Source organism: Suillus paluster (assembly GCF_016628075.1).
Source record: "Suillus paluster strain FC165 chromosome Unknown EDB91scaffold_59, whole genome shotgun sequence".
In the NCBI taxonomy this organism is placed as follows: domain Eukaryota; kingdom Fungi; phylum Basidiomycota; class Agaricomycetes; order Boletales; family Suillaceae; genus Suillus; species Suillus paluster.
The window spans coordinates 25379-38555 of NW_024537619.1; the positions used below are offsets into that span (position 1 = coordinate 25379).

The window sequence follows — 13177 nt, forward strand, 5'->3', positions numbered from 1 at the left end:
TTTGAACTTGCCTGTCACTTCATTTTCTAACCACATCTTCATTACAACGTTCTAATACATGTCCAAGAGAAAGGTGGGTGGTGCATTACCTATCATTCTTATTGCTCTCTTATAATCCCAGCAGTGTATCTCTCCAGCAATTTTAAACGCAGAACTTGAAGCTGTCCGCGGCAAGGTCTCCCTTGAAGAGACAGAGGAGTCATGGGACAAGATCGAGCAAGGCATTATGCAGCTCACCCAATGTTGTAATAACGGCGGATGCGACTTTGCCACAGAAATGGTTGCCGGTATACGCTCGCTTTCAAGACCACTCAACCACGCTATGAACTCGGAGCGCAGTAGACTGTCCGGTTCTACTATTGAGCTTGTAAACGCTCTGTTGGCGGGTTTGGGCCCCTCATTTGAACCACTCGTCTCACTGTTTATGCCGACTCTTCTCGGGCTTTGCGGCCGGACCAACAAGGTGTTCACTAACCGAGCGAAGGCGTGCATTCTCGCTGTGATTGAAAATACCCAATTGCCTTCCCTTCTGCCATATCTCGCGGATTCGCTAAATCACAAGTCGGTTCTTCTTCGGCTAGTGGCTGCAGAGGGCATTCTTGCTTGTCTCAACTGTTTCAATCCTCCTGATATTGAGAAGGATACTCGTGCCCGTCTTATCGAGGACGTCATCAAGTTGTCTGCCCGGGATGCTAGCGCAGATGTTAGAAGAGCGGGGAAAATGATTTTTGAGGCATACAAAGCCCTTTTGCCTGATCGCGTGGAGAGGTTGGTCTCTAAAAATTACGCTTGTGACAACGTGCCTCACATGCACCATTCAGTTTCATTGCACCCTTAACCCCTGTTATCAAGAAGTACTTAGATGTGCAAGGCACAGCTGCTTCGCGGTCGACTTCGCAAGCACTCTCTCGTGGTCCTGCAGTGACGGCAAGGGTAACCTCGAGGCCAATCGGATCCCTCCAAGCTCAGAAGATGAGTTCTCATTCTAGAGCTACATCCATGCAGCGCGCTACTGCCGCCGGAGTTTCATCGGAGCGACCAACACGACCTCCTAGCTCTGAGCCACAGCGAGAGGTGACCGCAGTGAAGCCGCGTGTTGTATCAAGTCAAGTGACCTCCAATGCAAGCGCAGGGCCGTCGGTGAGAGAACCGCCTCGCCAAGGCGCACTTCGTCCCCCTTCGGAAACAGGCCCATCGACTATACAGAGTACAAATCGACGAAAGGATATTCCACATCATGTAGTTCCCACTACCCAGGGCCCTCAGCGGGTAGGGAACATGCTCTTGAAGCCACACGATGAGAAGCCCCGTGTTGGAGGTGCTCGAAGAGTTCTCATTCCCACAGCTCCTGCACCAGAAGCTGACGAGAGTGTGATGACGCGCACGGTGTTCAAGACCGGTCCTCCGTCAGTCAAGCCGCCCTCAGTTAGCTCACTCGCACCAGCTCTTGTCTCGAAACGTGATCCAAAGAATCACCTCGTAACCACAAAGATTCACTCAACTGCTACCGCCAGGCCATTGTCTCGAACGGGACCACGGACAATGACGAAATTAGAGCAGCCGCCAACCAGGGGTACAAGCTCTCGGCTTGGCCAGTCGCGGTCACCGACCACGGCAGTCGAGCAACAAACGTCATCGCAGACTTCTCGCAAGCAAGTTGCTGCATCAAGTCGTTCCAGCCAGCAAGCCGTAGATCAGAAAAAGCCGGTGTGGGGAGGACGGTCTTCCGCCAAAACCTCTAAGCCCGTTGTCAAGGCGCTTTCGATACATCCCAAGCCGGGCAGTACGAAGAATCCTGATACTAGCAAGCCAGCACCGGAACATATACCATTGCCGCCCAGCCCCACTATATGCCCTACCACAGTGCCTCTACCATCTTCCCCAGCCTGTAGTCCCCGTCAGTCATGCCAGCTTGAGCTACCAACATTAGGAGAGTCATCTACACAAGTCACTACTGACGACACGCACGTTGCGTGCCCTCCTTCCATCGATGCTACGCCTTCACCACGCATCATTGACTTTCAAGAGTCCCCCTCCAAAACTCCCATTACAGCGCTCCTTTCATCCATTCAGCGCGGATTCCTGTTTACGCCTTCGTCGCCGCTCTCACCTCCCCAGGCTTATGTAACTGAAGTTATTGCTCATACATACCGCCCGAACAGCCCAACAGCTTGCAAAGATATAGCCTGGGTCGGTATGGTTCAGGACAATGCAGCACGACAAGCATTAGAGGTGGTGGATATAAATTAGCTCATATGCGCCTTCGTAGTTAGTTGACTTTGGATTAATGATATATGCAAATACTAGGGCACGGTGTAGAACTCTAAAAACATCATCTTTATGTCCCTGGAAATCCTTCAAGTTCCCTAGTTGCTGACCTGGGCAATGAATCTATGGTCAATTGAGATATCAGACCAGAAGTAAAAGACATGCCATCGCCATGAACTCTCAGTGACTCAAGAACCTTCGTCCCTTGAATAGTCGTCTGGCTAGAATTTTTCTACCGGTTGCGGTCTTTTTCCGAGCAAGAAAGCCGTGTTTTCTTTTGCGCTTTCGTTGCGAAGGCTGGTACTCGGTGCCACGAGAGGCAAAACGCCTCTGGCCGAGTGCATCACATAGTGAAGGTAGCGGGAGCGTATATCCAGTTTGTGGGACAAGGAACGAGCGATTGATGAGGATAGAGCGCGACGCTGGGATGATGCGGTTCACTGCGGTGAATGATGGTAAACTGAGTAACGGTCTACGAATTGCTCCAAGAAGTGGAAGAAACATGTTCAACGCTAGTGCTAAGTGCAGGCCAACGCTAAAATTTAAAGACATATCATGCTCATCCGTAGTCACGTGACTTTATAGTCGTTCAGGGTTGTAATGCTCAGGACACCTGCTTGAGCCTGCTTGGGATCCTTTCATGCACTGAAGAATGTCGACAACGCCAGGCAAACCCAGAATATCAGGTATTCCAACTCCTGGAAAGCCTACCGGAATACCTACTCCAGGCAGATTTCGTTCTTCGTCTTCCGTTAATCCTCATCTTAATGCCTTTGACTCTGATGTGGAGTATATGTCTCGTACATTCGCAAATGCAATCAAGGCCAACGATCCAGCCCAGCATCGTACTAGCACCGCTTCGAATTCATCCCCTTCATCAACTTCCCCAATGTCAAATTTTGCGTCACTGCAATCTGGCCGTCGTTCTGTAGCTGGTCGTCCTTCCTCGGTTGCTTCAACCTCTACATTCGCGCAGAACAGATCAAAGACACCCGCTCCACGCCCTCCAAGCAGACAATCAGATGTTTTTACCCGTAGTGTGAGTCGAGCTGGGAGGACGTTCGAAGTCGGAGATAATGTTAGAATAGAGTCTTTGGGGTACGAGGGCTGCCTAAGGTTTATTGGAGAGATCGACGGTAAATCGGGCCTGTGGGCAGGCGTCGAGCTTGGTGGCGGATTTTCAGGCAAAGGAAAGAATGATGGATCTGTTGGGGGGTGAGTCTTCTGTTCGCTGTTAACTGCTTGCTATGCTCGTGTGCAGTAACAGTTGTTATTCTCAACTCTGCTCATAGATTATCTTGCTGAGTGTTTTTCTTCAGGAAACAGTACTTCGTGTGTCCTCCAAACTGTGGTGTATTCGTTGCTACCACGAAACTATCTGCCCCCACCATCCCTTCTAGCTACCGGCCCCCATCAGTCACCTCCTCTCGCAGTGGTCGCGTAACACCATCTTTTTCTGGTAGAGTCACTCCCTCACATTCGTTATCTTTTGGAAGCGGGCGCGTCACACCGTCGAACCTCTATGGCCGCCCCAGTGCTGGCACAACTCCTGCAGCTCGCAAAACAAAGCCAACTCCGCAGTTAGGCCTGTCGCAGTCGCCACGAAGACCTGGATTAGAGGCTCAAATTACCTCAGGTTCGAGGGCCTCCAAATATATTGGTCTCACAGCCAAGCAGTTGAAGGCCAATGGCGATGGAACCCCAGAGTATACTATTCGTACTCCATCGTCACCATCGCGCGGACCCCTAGATTCGAGTATACACTCTTCAGATTCTCCATTTACCACACCAAAAGCCGGTGCTACTTCTCGTGCCCCTAATACCTACAACGGCGCACACACCCCTGGCCTCAAAGGCCGCCCATCTCTAAACACCCCACGACCAAGGATACCCAGTGCAGTTGCTATGCCACCACCTGCCTCACCTGCACGAACAGCATCCTTCACGTCTACCTATTCTTTGAATGATGGTCCCGATCTCGCCCATGAGGACCTCACATCACGCATCCGACCGAGTTCTTCGATGGATCTGACTGCTTCTTCACAGGCTTTGCAGGATAAGATTAATCAACTCCTCTCAGTGCAGTCTATTCCGCTACCCAATACCAGTGACCCCAGTACATCGCGACCCTCCTCAGTTGCTTCTCTTCGATCTGCTTTCCCCGACAACGACGTGCAACAGGATGTTCTGCATTCTCGCCTACAAACTCTCGAGCGCGAGAATGCTTCTCTTCGTGATGCTGCTAATGCAGCCCGTACGGACGTTGCGCTAGTCCGCGCGCTCGAATCTGAGCGTGATGCAGCTCTCGCCTCTGTTTCCTCTACGGAGAACCAGCTCCGCACTCTCGAGCGTAAGTGTACCGAACGAGAATCAAAAATTGAATCCCTTGAACGCACCGCGCTGAAAACAACGTCCGAACTAGAACGGTTCAAGAACGAGAACGAGGTTCGTGTCACAGACTTGCAGGCCAAACTTGACACAAGTGAGTCACTCGTCAAGAGTCTTAAAGAGGCAATCGCGGCAAAAGAGGGTGCCGAGCATGACAGGGATGCGCTGCTCAAGGCTAAGAATGACGAAATTGGGCTTTTGGAGGGTCGATTGGAGACAGTGTCGGGCGAATTGGAGGCTGACAGGAAAGAATTAAATGCGCAAATTGATGAACTTCGTCAAGCTGGCCAGGTCAGCTACGTTGCATTTGAATTAGCATGGACTGACCATTATCTTAGGAAACGATTGCGCTATATGAAGAACGTCTCAGCGCCTCAGATTCGCGCCGATATGAGCTTGAAGACCGGATCGTATTTCTCGAGGACCAAGTCAAGAAGGCCACCACTCCTCTCTCTCCAAGCGCCGCCCTCCAACGCGCCACTTCCGCTGCTGAAATCGACAACGAAAACCTTCGCGAACAAGTGCAACACTTGCAACGGAAACTTGCCACACTGGAGGACTCTCTTGAAGATGCTCGTGCGGTATCTGAACGGGAGGAAGCTGCCGTGCATGAGCGAATCAAACGGTTCAAGGACAAGGAAGATGCTATGCTATGCGAACTCAACGAGGGGCGCAAGACTGTTGAACAGGTTCTCAAAGCTGAGGCTCTCGCTAAAGGTCGCGTGGAAGAGGTCGAGGAGGCTTTGCGAGAAAGTACTCTTGCCCTCGAAAATGCCCAGGCTGAAATTGAAAATCTGAGATCCGATGTTGCTGTGAGTGGCGTGCTTTGAGCCGCTCCACATTCTAACGTAGTCCACCAGGTGGCTGGGCTCGAAACAGACGGTGTTTCCGACTCGCAGAAACTCAAAGCTGGAGAGTGCGCGCGCCTCACGGAGGAGATTCAAGAACTGCGTGACCAACTCGATCAATTGCGATTATCTACATCAGAAATTGCATCTGTCTCCTCAACAGCTGATGTAAGAGGCCGCCTTTTTTCGCATATAGCCATTGATCTCGAGTGTAGGACACGGTCAATTGGCAAGTGAAGTATGAACAACTGCAAAAGGAGGTGCTTGTTTTGCGCAAAGCTCTCGAGGAGCGTACTTCGGAGCTCGACACTGCGAAGAAAAAACTCAACCGCGACATTCCTGTCAATAGCATCCAGGAGCCACCAAAGATGCCAACTTCGTCTAAGCAGGAATCTGCTGAATTAATGGGCTTGAAGTTGGTTTTTTGCCCTTATTCTTCTTTCCGACACTCATCTTTCACAACAGGCACATCGTTCAAGAATTGCAAAAAGAGACTTCAGCAGTGACTCAGCGAAATAAGTTACTAGAGTCTGAGAACAGACTCTTGATGTCAGAGACCGATCAGCTTCGCCAGGTACGACTCACGCCAGGCAACTAACGAATTCTCCTTTACGTGTTTATCGCAGGAACTGAAAATCCTCGAGGAGAACGTTGAGCAGAGTTTGTTGCGTGAGGAGGCTGCTCTTGGAAATCACACGACATTTGCATCTGGTGACGATCAGACGGCTAGGTTGGAAGTATGTCAACGCGTAGCGTATCCAGCTCGTCGAACTGATGCGTGTCGCAGAACGAACTGGAGCAGTTACGCAAGCGCTTAACTGAAGCTGAGATGAAGACCGCCCGTGTCACACATGATGTACGTGCCAGTCGCTACTGCTATACCTTCTTAACCAGTATTTGATCCAGCTGAACAAAGAGATTGGCGAGCTAGAAACGCTCGTGGAGTCGAAGGTACGTGTCACTACTGCATGTGGAGCAGACTATGATTCGACTTTGATCCGACTTGATAGATTTATCGCGAAGTGAGTTTTATCCTATAATATATAGGTGTGCTTTCATGCTTATTTACCTTCTTTCAGGATGAACTCGAGCAAGAAGTCGAGCACCTTAAAGAGAAGCTGTCCCGGAACCACAAGAAGTCGTCAAAGAATAGCCTCGAGCCCATAGATCTGCCTCCTCGCAAATCTTTATCCACCTCAGGCGTCGCGACTAACAACTTTAAACAAAGTTCTAGCGAAGACGTCTGTGAGATCTGTGAGAGACCGGGGCATGACATCTTCACTTGCGACCTCTTACGAGACGAAACACCCGCTGCTCGTGACAAAAATGCAGTCATGCAGATGAATGGAGATCCGTCAGACTTGCTTTGTGTTGACTGCGAAGGACACGGACATGTAGCTGCTGATTGTCCACACTCACTGGATGTCTTCTAAACGAACCTAAATTTGCACCAGTGTCATTCCTCGTACCACTGTTTTCCAGGCTATACCTTCATGAATATTCTTAGCGTATGTTCCGTTACAGCTATATTTAGCAGCACATAATCTGACATTATATACCCTTTTCTTCGAGGTTCATTCCGACGTGTCGTAGGAACATTGAAGAATGTTGATTGTCTCAGACTGAATATCGTGTGGAACGCGTTACGTGCATACTGTGTGTCGATTACTAAGCGAGTATGTGTGAAGAGATTGGCATGAGGTTTCGGGCGAAGGCATGTAGCGCTTTCCTGCCCTGAGGGAGGGATAAGAAGAAAAAGGTGAGCTGCGAGGGCGGGTGGGACCCCCTGCTAGTACCTCAGGCCTCAGGCCTTAGGGCCCAAAAGATATCATCAGCTGGTGATAACGAGGCGCGGAATATTAATGTACAGTGATGAAAAGAAATTTTAAAGGCCTGTCTCCTATGACGTAGTACGATGACGTCACACTGCTTTCTGCAGTACATAAACATGAGATGGCGACCATACTATTCGTTGAACGTCTTAGTTTCTGAAATAACGTCGAGTTGTATAATATGTCCTACGCCTCAGTTGCTGCTCGTGATGCTCCTCCCCCGTCTGAGCAGGTACGTACTTAGGAGATTTAGAGTTCTGTAAAGTCGTGCTCACCATACCGCTCAGCCTCATCCAGATCCTGCCCTCCTCACAACCAAACAATCCACTCCAAGTAACGTTATCGACGACACTTCCAAAGTTAATGTAGTTTCCAGAGATTTTAAAGAGAACCCTGCGACATACACATCCGAAACATATGTTCCAGAAGATACTGAGGGTGATCTCATCGACCCGGGTAGGACACCCGGAAAAGGCAAACGCAGCAAGCGCCTTCAGGAGGTTCAAGCGGAAGGCACCTATTTGTGGGAGGTCGCAAAGCAATACTTGTTACGTCCAGGTGTTGCTGGTGGTCTTGTTGGCCTGGGTATGATCCGTTGCTTCCAGATTTATGTGTTAATTGACGATTTTATCCAACAGTAAATATCGGTCTTTTGTCCAGCGTGGGCTACGTGTTCTATACCAAACCTGAGCTTCAGCGGAATTTCACTGCCATCAGTTCGGCAGCGGCAGGAGCTGTACTGTTGATCGGGACTGAAGGCTGCGCAGCAGAGAAGTATCGAAAGACCCCTAGAGGCCGCCAGGAAGAACGACGTGCACGTGAGGAGGGCACTCTCATTTACAAACAGTTGCGCGAACACGTCTTTCGTCCGGGTGTTTTAGGTGGTTTGGTCGGACTAGGTCAGTGACAAATGCATCTACAGATGTTTTAAAAAATGTTTACCTCTACCCCTTCAGCAAATACAGCGATTATTGGAGCAGTGGGGTATTACAGCTACGCAAATTGGCACAAACCCAAATGGAACCGGGATGTCGTCACCGCTGTTTCATTGAGCCTGCTCACGCTTTGGGGTGGCGAAGGGTGAGGGCGTTAACACTGACTGCCTTGCATTGCTGCAGACGCTAAGACTTACTTGCAGATATCTTGCGGAACACTATCGTGCGGAACAGCGCAGGCAGTGATTACAATAGGCCGTTACTGGATTTTGGAAGAGAGCACTTGTACACTATGTCAGCTTAATTCGATGATAATCTTTTACTGAGCAACGAGTCAGTGTGCTCGCACTAGACGCAGCATCGAGTCACCTGAAATATTGCCAACACATTGCTGATACCGCAGTGACCACTACCTTCAAAAGTCGTATTGAAGAGCAACGTCTGCGCACATACCTTTCACATACGCTTGCAGGACTGTCCCACCACTCTCCCGTCTCGCACATTTTCTACTGTCCACTCTTACTTCGATGATTGGTGGTATTCTGCGTCGGGCATTCGCGACCGCAGAAGCTTGCTCAGGTTATTGCGCACAAAGTCGGTATACATGCAATGTTGAGCAGAACGAAAAGGGCCCTGCCTTGATGGTAGGTAGGTCGAGGTGACATTTGGCTACAAAGTGAGAATAAGCGTTGTGAGCCAACTCAGAACGTCGAGGAAAGGGGGGAGGACACAAGGCGAAGATCGCGATCTGCAAAAAAATCAGACGTTTGGATGAATGATGTACACACTCAAGTTCTGTATATGTTGTCTGTGCACTGGGTACATGCCTTCCACTGAAAACTACGTGGTCCTTGGTGGTCAGTCTTCGCCTTCGTCGCTTTCTTCCTCTCCTGTACTGTCTTCAACATCACCTTCGCTGTCTTCCGGTTGTGCAGCCCAGTCTGAAATGTCAAGCTTTTCGTTTCGCACTGATTCTATCACGAATGTTTAATTTTGCCGTTGAGGTACGCGGGGGGTGGTTGGCTTACCATTATCTTCTACTTCGTACCCAGCCTGGGTAACGCATCTTATCAACTCTGCTTTCGAACCTACAGTAGTATTTTTGCCCAGAATGCAACCATCGAGCTTCGCCCTGGAATAGGATATATGCAATTGTCAGATACTAAGTCGAGAATCACTTACCCATCAGAAATAACACAATGATCCAGGAGAACGCATCCCACGATCTTCACCATCTTGCCGATAACACAATGCTTTCCGATAGTAGATTTTTTAATGGTTGACTTCTCCTCGACACGTGTGAAGTCTCCGATGGAGGTGTCAGCTACAAACTGGTGTATCTCATTTTCAGTGATAATCTGATCCGCAAGACAGAAGAAGACAAACATGACGATTTGCCTCGAGGTACGCTGGTAGATTGTTGACGCGAACAGCAAAGCCGTCATCCGCTCGATGAATTGTAATTCCTATTCGAAGGCTCGTGACATATTTTTCCTGCTTAGTTGATTGATACTGCAATTTGCATAACCAAGGAAAGAAGTCTTCTCTAAGAGAGTCAAACCGAGTTTTCTGGGCCAACAAGTCGAGCACATTGCGTTGACAAACGTAAACATGTGAGTCTAGCAACTTCGAAGACAACTTTGCCTGTGGATATCTAAGGAATGGATGAATCATCACACACACTTGCCGAAGGATATGAGTCACCTTGAGAGTAAGGTCATCCGCAGCTCCAGTTCATCGCTATTTTTGTCTGCTTCACGAGGACTATCTACATATAACAGGGTGCCGCTGAGGTGATCCCATACGATCGGAGTCGGTTGTGCCGGAGAACCCCACTCATCTGGAGTAGATTGCTTGTCCGATCTGTGCTCATACCAGCACGTAGTCACGATGGAACCATCTAACATCGAGTCCGTGCGGAACTTGTTGAGCAACTTTGATAAAGGTAGAGAAGGCGGCGGTATGAAATCGCAAGGGAGTAGAATGAAGTCCTCCTTGATGCGGTTGGCGAAATGGCGAAGTACGGAGCATGTCCCTGCACTCAGCTCTTGTGATTCATCGAAAGTCTGGAGGTCAATATGGACGGAAGAGAAGGATGCAGATGAAGACTGCGAGTGAATATAGTGAGATATTGCGGGGCGGTGGGATGAAGGACATATCAAAAGGACATCTGTGACTCGATAAGCTATTGCTGATCCAGACAAATTGTATGAAGTCCACCTTTGATGCCAGACTGCTCGATCCATGACAAGGGATAGTCGAGCATAGGTTTGTTTGAAATAGGAAGTAACGCCTTTGGACAAGGCTCGTCACCATGTTCACCAGTCAAAGGGAGTAGTCTACAAGTCAATGACGAAGTAGCCAATCTCATGGGTTTCAGGACTTACTCATTTCCAAATCCCGCGAGGACGACTGCTACAAATTCACGAGTGACTACTTCAACTGGAGTGACGTCAAAGTTCATCATGGCGTGCAGGGGTGCGAAACGAAGGTCTCTGACATTATGATCGGTATCTCCTCCTCCTACTAGCTGTGACAGCGTTACGTCACGCATAATTTAGAATTATGCTCAGATAGTCTGCCTCATCGATCATCCCCAGGACGTCAACGTCGTGCTTGCCGCAATGGCTTCTCAGCCAACCGTGCATCAACTATTCAGACGCCTGGAAACTGTGGGCAAGGGTGCCTACGGTTCCGTCCACAAAGGCGTTCATATACCCACAGGAAATATTGTGGCCCTGAAAATCATCAACTTGGACACTGCTGATGATGATGTAGAAGCCATTCAACGTGAGGTAGCTCTATTGACCCAGCTTCGCGATGCTCCGAACGTTACCAAGTATTACGGTTGTTATCTTGACGGGCCTCGCGTTTGGATCGCTATGGAATTCGCCCAGGGTGGAAGTGTCCGCACTCTCATGCAGACCTCTAAAGACCGCGTTCTGGAGGAACGGTTCATTGTACTCATCAGCCGTGAGGTCGTCATTGGCCTCAATTATCTACACAAATCCGCCATCATCCATAGAGACATCAAAGCCGCTAACATCCTCATCACTGCCACCGGTAAAGTCATGATTTGCGACTTCGGTGTCTCCGCACTCTCTGCCACGACCACAAGTAAACGAAACACTTTGATGGGCACCCCGAATTGGATGGCTCCTGAAGTGGCACAGCCCGTTCCAGCGTACGATAGCAAGGCCGATATTTGGAGTTTAGGCATCATGATTTACGAGATGGTGAAGGGTGCACCTCCTCACTCAGATTTAAGGGATGCAATCAAGGTTATGCAATTAATAGCCAAGGTACAACCCCCTCAATTGGCTGAAACAGATGGTAGCAAAGAAATGCGGGAGTTCGTATCGCACTGTCTCAAAGCATCTCCGAGTGAGGTGAGTTATGGCTTTTGACGCTGCCTTGATTGATGGCATACTTAATTCATGGGACAAGCGGTTTTCCGCTGATGAATTATCAAAAACGAAATGGATTAAATCGGCGAAGGCTAACGTGTCTGCTCTACGGGAGCTGATACTCCGGTACGATGCTTGGATGCAAAATGGGGGCACTCGCAACAGCTTAGTGGAACCACTCGACTGGGAGAATGAGGAGATGAAAGAGTGAGTGCTGTTCGTCCAGCGCTCCTTCCTGACTAAAGTTGTTTCAATAGCTTACAAGGTGTGGTAGATGAAGAGACAGACCTCTGGGAATTTGACACAATAAGACGTCGAACATTTCAAGCCGCATTAAAAGAAGATTTACTGCCAGATACCTTCCCGAATGACTCGTCACTAGCAGTTCCTACTGTCAAGCCTTCAGCTCGGGTACCTACATCCTTGCGTGGCCTTTTTGATGATGATTCCATGCATCTTGGAGTTGAAACTCTACGGGCTCCGATGCCACCCCCTCCACCACGGCGCGATACTCCGAGCCCCACGCCTCTCGCATCTTCCTCTTCGTCACCATCACGTGATCGTACGCCGTTCAAACGCACATTAGCCCCTACGGACAGTACAGATGATGTCCAGATGGTCAAGTACAATGATTTCGCATTTCCTCCCCGGAGAGCGAAGTCGAAACTCTCCACCAGCGTCCCAACTTCTATGGATGTGGAAACGAAAGATGAAAACGCTCTTCCAGAGAACAAGGCCGAAGGTATATATATTGTGATCAATCTCCAGTTGTTGTCGGCTTATTCTTTGTCACAAGCTTCTGGTACCGTTATCGAGACGGCTCCGACCTCTCCTCTTTTGCCACCCGTCAGGCCTTTTGTGGCCCGGGAGAGGAGTGGCAGCTCATCAAGCAAAGGCAGTGATGCCAGCAGCTCCGCAGCAAGTTTAATTCTACCGGGACTCAAAGACGCAGTGAAGGTAGCAAGCGACGGCATATCATCGAAATGTTCACTCAAGTCATTTTAGGTGCCTACCATTACATCGGAGCACCAGTTGGGTCTAACAGATTTGCTCCCCCCTTCACCTTTGGCCCTTGTACACAATAAAAGCTCCTTTGTTCATTCTCCCAGTGCACTCGGGTCACCCATGATGACAAGCGAAAAGATCTCCGTCGGTCTTGGCTCCATTCCTGCAGCGAATACTTCCAGCGCTTCCCTGACACTTTCACGAAGCCACTCTCCCTCTGGGCCTTCGAACCTGTCTCACTCTGCTTCATTATCTCACTCAGGTACATCGGCACAATTGCCAACTATTGGGCCTCAGGTTCTGCCGCTGGATCTCTGTAGTCTCATGAGCCATGACGCCACGAACGCACAGCTGGTGCGGTCCGTCAATGATTTGACAAAGTGGCTGTCTGTAATCGAAGTTGGTTTTACAACGATGCTCGAACAAGCCGCAGTAGACTCTATAGCAGAAGAGCAGGAAGAAGTTGCTATCGAAGGAGAATCTTTTACGGAGGA

General features: G+C 49.5%; 6 protein-coding genes across 6 annotated transcripts; 4 read left to right on the top strand and 2 right to left on the bottom strand.

The window, feature by feature from the left end:
- Positions 1-17: 17 nt before the first annotated feature.
- On the top strand, positions 18-2250 carry EDB91DRAFT_1302614 (clasp N terminal-domain-containing protein; the record flags this gene model as incomplete). Its single annotated transcript, XM_041324994.1, has 3 exons — positions 18-73; positions 125-768; positions 822-2250. The coding sequence occupies exons 1-3, from the start codon at positions 59-61 to the stop codon at positions 2248-2250; spliced, it is 2088 nt and encodes a 695-aa protein (XP_041173789.1). The 5' UTR covers positions 18-58.
- Positions 2251-2325: 75 nt separating this feature from the next.
- Positions 2326-2820, bottom strand: EDB91DRAFT_1206079 (ribosomal protein L34-domain-containing protein; the record flags this gene model as incomplete). Its single annotated transcript, XM_041320703.1, has 2 exons — positions 2326-2378; positions 2434-2820. One exon carries the CDS (start codon positions 2818-2820, stop codon positions 2449-2451), a length of 372 nt encoding a protein of 123 aa, XP_041173790.1. The 3' UTR covers positions 2326-2378; positions 2434-2448.
- A 40-nt stretch (positions 2821-2860) lies between these two features.
- Positions 2861-7104, top strand: EDB91DRAFT_1152086 (uncharacterized protein). Its single transcript, XM_041319458.1, has 11 exons — positions 2861-3483; positions 3588-4947; positions 4995-5468; positions 5517-5672; positions 5720-5919; positions 5970-6078; positions 6131-6241; positions 6292-6360; positions 6411-6455; positions 6515-6526; positions 6584-7104. Exons 1-11 carry the CDS (start codon positions 2921-2923, stop codon positions 6935-6937), a joined length of 3453 nt encoding a protein of 1150 aa, XP_041173791.1. The 5' UTR covers positions 2861-2920; the 3' UTR covers positions 6938-7104.
- A 300-nt stretch (positions 7105-7404) lies between these two features.
- Positions 7405-8619, top strand: EDB91DRAFT_1152095 (uncharacterized protein). The gene is made up of 5 exons (XM_041319459.1): positions 7405-7568; positions 7624-7921; positions 7975-8235; positions 8293-8416; positions 8475-8619. Exons 1-5 carry the CDS (start codon positions 7518-7520, stop codon positions 8515-8517), a joined length of 777 nt encoding a protein of 258 aa, XP_041173792.1. The 5' UTR covers positions 7405-7517; the 3' UTR covers positions 8518-8619.
- Positions 8620-8711: 92 nt separating this feature from the next.
- On the bottom strand, positions 8712-10798 carry EDB91DRAFT_676373 (UDP-3-O-glucosamine N-acyltransferase). The gene is made up of 7 exons (XM_041328064.1): positions 10659-10798; positions 10492-10610; positions 9976-10441; positions 9658-9925; positions 9454-9602; positions 9300-9403; positions 8712-9245 (listed from the first exon to the last, which is right to left on the bottom strand). The coding sequence occupies exons 1-7, from the start codon at positions 10736-10738 to the stop codon at positions 9130-9132; spliced, it is 1302 nt and encodes a 433-aa protein (XP_041173793.1). The 5' UTR covers positions 10739-10798; the 3' UTR covers positions 8712-9129.
- Positions 10799-10831: 33 nt separating this feature from the next.
- EDB91DRAFT_1152098 (kinase-like domain-containing protein) lies at positions 10832-12819 on the top strand. Its single transcript, XM_041319460.1, has 4 exons — positions 10832-11660; positions 11719-11885; positions 11936-12420; positions 12475-12819. Exons 1-4 carry the CDS (start codon positions 10896-10898, stop codon positions 12681-12683), a joined length of 1626 nt encoding a protein of 541 aa, XP_041173794.1. The 5' UTR covers positions 10832-10895; the 3' UTR covers positions 12684-12819.
- The last annotated feature ends 358 nt before the right edge of the window (positions 12820-13177 follow it).

Bases quoted from the DNA above. Each gene is read 5' to 3' on its own strand.
- EDB91DRAFT_1152086 (XM_041319458.1), top strand. From the start codon at position 2,921: ATGTCGACAACGCCAGGCAAACCCAGAATATCAGGTATTCCAACTCCT. The intron at 3,484-3,587 runs GTGAGTCTTCTG...GTTTTTCTTCAG, and splicing joins AATGATGGATCTGTTGGGGG to GAAACAGTACTTCGTGTGTC. The intron at 5,469-5,516 runs GTGAGTGGCGTG...GTAGTCCACCAG, and splicing joins ATCTGAGATCCGATGTTGCT to GTGGCTGGGCTCGAAACAGA.
- EDB91DRAFT_1152095 (XM_041319459.1), top strand. From the start codon at position 7,518: ATGTCCTACGCCTCAGTTGCTGCTCGTGATGCTCCTCCCCCGTCTGAG. The intron at 7,569-7,623 runs GTACGTACTTAG...CATACCGCTCAG, and splicing joins CTCCTCCCCCGTCTGAGCAG to CCTCATCCAGATCCTGCCCT. The intron at 8,236-8,292 runs GTCAGTGACAAA...CTACCCCTTCAG, and splicing joins AGGTGGTTTGGTCGGACTAG to CAAATACAGCGATTATTGGA.
- EDB91DRAFT_676373 (XM_041328064.1), bottom strand. From the start codon at position 10,738: ATGATGAACTTTGACGTCACTCCAGTTGAAGTAGTCACTCGTGAATTT. The intron at 10,611-10,658 runs GTAAGTCCTGAA...ATTGACTTGTAG, and splicing joins CTCGCGGGATTTGGAAATGA to ACTACTCCCTTTGACTGGTG. The intron at 9,246-9,299 runs GTAAGCCAACCA...CATTCGTGATAG, and splicing joins GTACGAAGTAGAAGATAATG to AATCAGTGCGAAACGAAAAG.
- EDB91DRAFT_1152098 (XM_041319460.1), top strand. From the start codon at position 10,896: ATGGCTTCTCAGCCAACCGTGCATCAACTATTCAGACGCCTGGAAACT. The intron at 11,661-11,718 runs GTGAGTTATGGC...TCATGGGACAAG, and splicing joins TCAAAGCATCTCCGAGTGAG to CGGTTTTCCGCTGATGAATT. The intron at 12,421-12,474 runs GTATATATATTG...CTTTGTCACAAG, and splicing joins TCCAGAGAACAAGGCCGAAG to CTTCTGGTACCGTTATCGAG.